This window comes from Rissa tridactyla, chromosome 6, assembly GCF_028500815.1.
Source record: "Rissa tridactyla isolate bRisTri1 chromosome 6, bRisTri1.patW.cur.20221130, whole genome shotgun sequence".
In the NCBI taxonomy this organism is placed as follows: domain Eukaryota; kingdom Metazoa; phylum Chordata; class Aves; order Charadriiformes; family Laridae; genus Rissa; species Rissa tridactyla.
In genome coordinates this window covers 15,875,560-15,883,010 of record NC_071471.1, presented here as the reverse complement: position 1 = coordinate 15,883,010, position 7,451 = coordinate 15,875,560, and the positions used below count along the sequence as shown (strand labels likewise).

The following is a 7,451-nucleotide window of genomic DNA, read 5'->3' as shown; positions in this document are numbered from 1 at the left end:
CCACCCACTGAGCCCAAGCGCTGCCACTCGATGCCCTTGTCAAATATTAATGTGATGCTCACTGCGCTCTCTGCCCTGCAGCAGCACTAAAGCCGTGGCCCCTGCCCTCTCCAGGGCTGCCCAACCCTCCGGCCTCCCGTCCCTCAGTGCGCTTTGCTCCCAGCGCGGGGACTTTGGGGGTGCAGCTGCACCCACCTCTGGGAGTTGCCTGGGCAAGGCAGGGCAGGGCCCGACCCCCTGCACTCGGCAGGGGGGCACCCGGGTGCCTCTTCTCCCCGGCGGCCGGCTCAGCCCCCCCGAGGCAGGTAAGGCCCTCATAGGGCAGTAAGCACCCCCATCCCCCGGGGAAAGCCAGCCCGTCTTCCCCCGGGCTCGGTCCTCGGTTGTGAGAGCATCGCGGCGTGCCCCAGGAGGGTGGAGGGGACAACGGGGAACTTGGCAGCTCCGTCCCGTCCTCTGAAGGAAATCCCCGCCCGTGGGTCTTTCCTGGAGAGGGTTCCCCGCAAGGACCGGAGCGATGTGCCGGGCATCCTCACGGGGTACCCCTCACCCGGTAACGCGTGAGGGGCCCGGGGGTGTTGGGGGCCCATCTCCCCTTCCCTGCCCTCCTCCAGGAGGAGGCCTGCGCCTTTCCCCCCGGCAGCCGCCCGGCCCGGCGGGGGATGGAGCCCGGCAGGTCGGTGCCAGCCGAGCTGAAGCTCCGTAAGCCCTCGCAGCGGGCCAGGATCCCGGCGCCCTTCTTCGCCCATCCGGTAGGTCGCTGGCTCCGCCCGCGGCCCCCGGTTCGCCCCCTCGGCTGCCGCCCCCCTCCCCGCCGAGCTCCCCGTGACTCTGCCCGCGCAGGCTGGGGCGGGCCTCCCCGGGCCGGACCCTACGGAGGTGGACGCGGACTCCCTGGTACCCACGCACGACGAGCGGGGCCGCCCCATCCCCGAGTGGAAGCGGCAGGTGATGGTCCGCCGGCTGCGGGCCCGGCTGGCAGACGAGGAGGCGGCGGGCGGCCAGGTACGGGGCGTCCCGGGGGTGGGGGCTCACGGGGCTGACGGCCCGGGGGGATGCTCACGGCGCCTACTCCGCAGGACGCGGGCTGCTGGCGCTTCTCGCCCTCCCGCCAGGCCGTGCTGGGCCCGTTCGGGGAGCTGCTGACCGAAGCGGACCTGCAGCAGCTGGAGCGGGCAGTGGAGAGCCTGCGGCTGCGGCGGCGGGGAGAGGCGTACCAGGGCGAGCTGCGGCGCCTGGCGCGGGAGCTGCGGGCCCTCCTGCCCGCCCCGCTGCTCAGCATCACCGTGCGCAGCCCCCCGCCCGCCCCCGGGCAGCCTCTGCCTCTCTGGTGCGGCCGCCTGGCCGGCGCCGTCAGCAGCCTGGCCGCGCTGCTGGCCCACGCCGAGGGGGCACGGGTGGCCTCCCCCGCCGCCGCCGCTCCCCCCGCCGCCACCGTCGGGCAGCCGCGGGAGCCGTCGGGCAGCCTGGCGCAGCGGGAGATTCGGCAGTGCGGGGTTTGCGTCCGCAGCCTCCGCGGCGCCTTCGAGCCCGCCTGGGGGGTGGCGGAGGGGAAGGCGGCCGGGGGGAGCGGTGCGGAGGCCGCCAGCGATTCGGGCATCAGCTGCGAGGAGGCGTTTTCCGACGGCGGCGGCTCGCCGGGGCCGGGGCCGGAGTGGGGAAGCCTGAGGAAGGAGCGGATCGTGATGCTCTTCCTGAGCCACTGGAGACGGTCCGCCTACGGGCCCCCCCCGCCGCCCGCCGGGGACCCCCGGGAGGCAGCGGGGACCGGGGAGGGGGGTGCGGCCCGCTTGGCGAGGCAGAGAGCGGCCATCCAGCGGCTTCTGGGAGGCTGGCGGGACGCCGCCTCCCGCCGCCCCCCGCCACCGCCGCCCCGCGCCGCCGGGCGCGCCCCGCTATCTCCGGAGCAGTTCGTGGCGAGTGCCGGGGGGGGCCCGGCCGACTATGACAGCCTGTCGCTGGAGCTCTTCATGCTGGGCTATTTCCGCATCCTGGAGCAGGATCTGCCTCCCGAGGAGCGCCGCGGCCGCCACCTCCTTTGCTTCGAGGTCTTCGAGCAACTGGGCCGGCACGGCTGGCGGGCGGTGCGCTCCTTCCACCGCGCCGTCACCGACGAGATCGCCGCCGGCCGGCGAGGCTGGCGGGACGGCTTCGACGACATCAAGGACAGGTATTTCGGATCCCCCAAAAGCCCGGCCCGGCGGCCAGGGGAGGCCAGGGGAGAGGGAGAGGAGATCTGCCGCTACATGGACCGCAGCTTCGCCTTCTGGAAGGAGAAGGAAGCCGAGATCTTCAGCTTGGAGGAGTGATGCCCGTCGCTGGGGAGGGCGGAGGGCTGCGTGAAGCCGCGGGCTGCAATAAACGCCTTTTCGGTTCTGTCCGAGCTGAGCGAGGCTTCCCGAGGAGATGGAGAAAGCTTTTGGGCGGAGGGGAACCACCCCGGCACCCCGACCCCTCCTCCCCCCGCCCCGGGATCGGTGTCTCGGCCTCCCGCCCCCCGCGGTGAGGCGGCTGCCACCGTTTATTTGTGTCCACCCAGGAGTGAGATAACACCCTATATTTAACACTCGCCATCAGCAGCCGCAGCGGGGGGGGGGAGGAGAGACATCGCGGGGACCCCTGGCGACCGATGGGGCTGAGTGGGGGGGGATGCTGGGGGGAGCCCTTTTCTCCCAGGCTTGCGGTGCCCGGCTGGCGGCGGAGGGATGCTTTCCAAAAAGCAGCAAAGCCGCGGGGCGATGGGGATGGGCAGCAGCGGGCAGCTCTTGCCCGTACGGTGCCTTTAAGAGCAGGGAGCGGTGTCCCGGTGCCTCCTAAAAATAGTGTGTCCCTCCCTGTCCCGGCTGGATCCCGTGTCGCGCCGGGGCGTCCCTCCCCAGTGCCGGGACTGCGGCGGGCCGGACGGAGGGCTGCAGAGCCCAGGTGAGAATGGGAGGGAGAGAGCTGGAGCGGGGCTCAGCCAAGCCCCAAAACCACCGCCATCCCTCTAACCCCCCCCACCCCCCCCAAAAAAAAGTCGGTGTCAGCTCCAGCAGCGCAGCTCGGAGCGTGGGGGAGGAGGAGAAACCACAGCCACCCGTGGAAGTGGGAGTGGGGGGCGGCAGGGAGCAGGGAGCGTTGTCCCCCTGCTTGTGCCTGTAAATCGGGCGCTGTGAAGGTGCGGTTGGGAGGGGGTGGTGGAGGGGGGGAAGTAGAGAGAGGGAGATGTCATCGCCTTTTCCTGGCAGGGACACCCTCGCCACACTCTGCTTGGGCTTTGTCCGCCGGCAAGGCCCTGTGGCCATCCCCAGCACCATGGTGAGGAACATGGACGACTTTGACTTCTGCCTGCCTTCGCATGCCCAGGGCGTGCTGGAGGGGCTGCAGCGGCTGCGCGCCAACCCCAAACTGGCAGATGTGACGCTGGTGGCAAGCGGGCAGGAGTTCCCCTGCCACCGCGGTGTGCTGGCCCTGTGCAGCCACTATTTCCATGCCATGTTCTCCGGCGACTTTGCCGAGAGCATTGCAGCGCGGGTAGAGCTGAAGGAGGTGGACCCCGGCGCGCTGGAGATGCTGCTTGACTTCGCCTACACAGGAAAGGTCACCATCAACCAAGGCAACGTGGAGGGACTGATGCGGACCTCCAGCCAGCTCCACTTCCCCACTATCCAGAAGGTCTGCAGCCGCTACCTCCGGCAGCAGATGGATGCCACCAACTGCCTAGGTATCTGTGAGTTCGGCGAGAGCCATGGCTGTCCCGAGGTCTCCTCCAAGGCCTGGTCTTTCTTGCAGGAGAACTTTGAAGCTGTGTCTCAGCAGGAGGAGTTCCTTCAGCTCTCCAAGGAGAGGTTGGCCATCTACCTTTCCAATGACCAGCTGCAGGTGCAGGAGGAGCAGAGCCTGGCTGAGGCTGTGCTGCGCTGGGTACGCCATGACCCGGGGCCCCGAGCCCAGTTTCTGCCCGAGCTGCTGGAGCTGGCCCACCTTGTCTCGCTGCCTGACCAGTACCTGCAGAACCTGCTTGCCACTGAGCCCCTCGTACGTGACTCGGATGCCAGCAAGGCCCTCGTTGCCCAATCCCGTGCCATGGTGGGTATCCCCTGCCCCAAATCCTATCCCCCGAGCCAGGAAGGAGGCTCAGCTCAGAGCCTGACAGTCCTGCCCGGCCTCTCTGTCAGGGGCAGAGCAATGCCGGTGCCTGGAAGAGCCTCCCGACCCTACCACAGAAGCTGGAGGAGGTGCTGGTGGTGGTTGGTGGCCGTGTGCTGGAGGAGAGCGAGGATGAGGATGGGGGGCTGGAGGTGCCGGCTGCTCCCAGGAACTTTGCCTTCTACAACCCCAAAACCAGTAAGTGCCCGTGGCAGGGATGAGGCAAGCGCACACCTCCTCCTGCATGTTAATTAACTTCCCATCTACCCCAAAGCCACCTCTTGCCAAACACCCTCCTGGTGTCAGGAGGGGCACTGGGGTAGGGGAGAAGGAAGAGCGTAACAGGGCTGGCTGAAAAGCGTCATTGCTGGCTGGAGGTGGTCATCACTTGGCTCTGCTGGGTTTCAGGGCGATGGATGGCTCTGCCTGACTTCCCTGATTACAACAAATGGGGCTTTTCCCTGGTGGCTCTGAACAACGATGTGTACGTCACAGGTAGGTGCTGGGGCTGCCGGTGCGGAGTGGGGGTCCCCAAGGACCGGGGATGGAGGATGGGGGACAAAGATGTGGGCGCTGGCATGGGGCCAGGGGCTGCCCTCCTCTCTGAGCAAAGCCCTCTCCTTGCTGCCCTCTTGAGCGGATCCATCCGCTGGTGAGGGATGCCCAGGGACGGCTGCGCTTGGAGGGGGTGGCCCGCCTGACCTGTCCCTCTCCAGGCGGCTCCCGGGGGTCCCAGAACGACACATGGTCGACAACCCAGGCCTGGCGCTTCTGCCCCAAGGACGGTGCCTGGAAGCCCATCGCTTCCATGCTGAGAGCCCGGACAAACCATACCAGTGCTGTTCTCAACGGTGAGATCTACGTCATTGGGGGTAAGGCTGCGAAGACCGTGTGGGTGCTGCTGGGGTGGGGGGGGTCCATGGGTCCCCCAGAGCACTGGGGTGGCTGCAGCGTCCCGCCACCCTGCAGGGACGACGGTGGACGTGGTGGAAGTGGAGCGCTACGACCCCTACAACAAGAGCTGGTGTGCCATCAGCCCAGCCCTCAAGTACGTGAGCAATTTTGCGGCTGCCAGCTGCTTGGGCAAGCTCTACCTGGTAGGCTCCTGTGCCGTCAAGTACAACGCGCTCACCCTGCAGTGCTACAACCCTGTCCAAGGTAAGAGCCGGCCCTGCTGCCGTGCCCCACCAATGCCTTCCCAGGGAGCAGGACTGGGGGGGACCCTCAAGCAGGCCACATCCTGTGCCGCCAGGCACAGCCCTGTGGGGTGCAACCAGGTGCGACCGGGGTCTGGTGACAGCTGCAGCACAGGGCCAGGAGCCAGCCAGGAGCACAGCTGCTGGCAGCATGGACCTCAGCTGCTGACCTCCAGTACAGCCCGGACTTGCAGTTCAGTGGAGTGGGATCCCTGGGGCAGACGGGTAGGGGAGGCTGCCTGTGTCAGGGAGAAACTAAACCTCTGTGACAACGCCACCTCCTTGGGCAGCCTCTGCAAAGCCCGTGGCGGTCTCCCCCATCCCACAGCACCGCTACAAACAATATCCCCTCCACCTTTTTTTTTTTGTGCAAGAGCCTCGTCTGGGCTGGGGACCGCATTGCCACCCTGCCTGGCTGCTCTGTCCCCTCCCTTCCCTTTCAAACTCCCCCTTAAATAGTCCTGGGGTTGGCAGTGCTTTTTTCAGCCACTGGCAGCTGCGTCAAGAGCCAAGGGTGGGATGCACTGCTGACCGCTGCTCCTTGCAGATTTGTGGAGTGTGATCACGTCCCCCTTCATCCCCAAGTACCTCTCGGCCCCACGCTGTGCCACCCTGCACGGGCTCATCTACCTCATCGGGGACAACACCAAGAAGGTCCACGTGTACAACCCAGAGGCCAACATCTGGCAGAAGGTAGCAGGATGTGGGGCTGGGTGCAATCACTCTCCTGGGGAGGTGGGACAGCTCTTCCCTCCCCACCAGCACCCCGCAACCATACCCTCACGCTCCCTCTCCCTCCCACCTGCTCATCTCTTGGCACTTTACCCGCTGCAGAGCTGAAGACACCCCAGTCCTTCCTTCCCTGCTCCCCCATCACACCCGCAACTAGGAGCATGGCTTTTGCACTGAGTTACTGATTTTAAGCAGTGTTCACACTGCGGAAACCCCACTTTTTCCAGCACCACCTTCCCAGGCTCCTGCCTGCGCACTCCAGCAAAATCCTGCCTGTCCACTCCAACCCCCCCAGGCTCCCCACAGCACCCCAAATCTTGGTCCCATACAGGCACAACACGGGGATGCTGCTGAAAGCAAGACATGGCCCCAGGGGCCCCCGAACCTCACAGAGATGACAGGCCATGGGGCTGTGCTTGCTCAAGTCGATGTCCTCCATGGTGGGAGCGGGAGGTCCCTGGGAGAGGGTGGGGTGAGTCCCTCTGCATCTCACCCTGCCACTCACACAGGTGCAGCTCCTGCACACACTCCATGAGAATGGCGGGATGGTGCCGGTGGGTGACCGGCTCTTTGTCACCGGTGGCCACTGGAAGGGCATGGACGGGGACTACCGGGTGGAGATGGAAGTGTATGACTGCACCAAGGACCTCTGGATGCAGGAAGGCTCCCTGCCCTGCCTCTGGCTCTTCCACAGCTCCTCCTCCATCTTCATGGACACCTCCAAGTGGACGGAGGCTTTCCAGGGTGACCATGGGTGGTAGGACGACCCACAGCATTGCCTGTCACCCTGCGCAGCTCTCACTTCTCTCCCTGCTGCTGGTTCAGCTCTGCTGGGGGGGAGATGGAAACCCTTCTGCAAGGCTGGCTGGGGCATCAGGAGTGTGTTCCCCCATCACCACCATGGGGAAAAGGCTTTTCCATATAAACACGCTTTGGCTATTGCTCTCTTTTTGTTTGGTTGGTTTGTTGTTTTTTTTTTAAGTACTGCCTTTTTCCCACTCCAAAACCCTGAAGCTTTTAGGGTATTTCGAGGCCTCCCAAGCTGTTGCTCATCCCACCAGAGACTGGCCTTGCTGCCTGATGGTCATGGCCCCTTTCCCTATCACACTGACATCCAGTATGGGGAAACACAAGGGGAACTGGTAGAATCTCTTTCCTGATACCCAAAGCTCTCTGGCATCTCGCTGGCCCACCTTGAATTGTCAGACCTGCTCCTGCGCCCTGTGGAGCAGAATCCCAGGAGATAAACCAGCTTTTGAATGCTTTGTCTCCTCGGGTGGCATGGCAGCCTGTGGTGGGGCGCTTCATCCTATTTCTCTCTCTCTGGGAAGTGACCCGAGGATCATGGTGAAGCAGCCAACGCCTCAGTGGCCCCTTGTGCCTCCTGGCACAGAA

The 7,451-nt window shown here is 65.6% G+C and overlaps 2 protein-coding genes across 2 annotated transcripts; both read left to right on the top strand.

The window, feature by feature from the left end:
• Nucleotides 1–517: 517 nt before the first annotated feature.
• ESPNL (espin like) lies at nucleotides 518–2,435 on the top strand. Its single transcript, XM_054205331.1, has 4 exons — nucleotides 518–553; nucleotides 615–752; nucleotides 844–1,018; nucleotides 1,054–2,435. Exons 1-4 carry the CDS (start codon nucleotides 518–520, stop codon nucleotides 2,307–2,309), a joined length of 1,605 nt encoding a protein of 534 aa, XP_054061306.1. The 3' UTR covers nucleotides 2,310–2,435.
• A 335-nt stretch (nucleotides 2,436–2,770) lies between these two features.
• Nucleotides 2,771–7,005, top strand: KLHL30 (kelch like family member 30). Its single transcript, XM_054206239.1, has 8 exons — nucleotides 2,771–2,922; nucleotides 3,228–4,068; nucleotides 4,158–4,326; nucleotides 4,537–4,623; nucleotides 4,845–5,000; nucleotides 5,098–5,286; nucleotides 5,872–6,017; nucleotides 6,566–7,005. The coding sequence occupies exons 2-8, from the start codon at nucleotides 3,295–3,297 to the stop codon at nucleotides 6,815–6,817; spliced, it is 1,773 nt and encodes a 590-aa protein (XP_054062214.1). The 5' UTR covers nucleotides 2,771–2,922; nucleotides 3,228–3,294; the 3' UTR covers nucleotides 6,818–7,005.
• The last annotated feature ends 446 nt before the right edge of the window (nucleotides 7,006–7,451 follow it).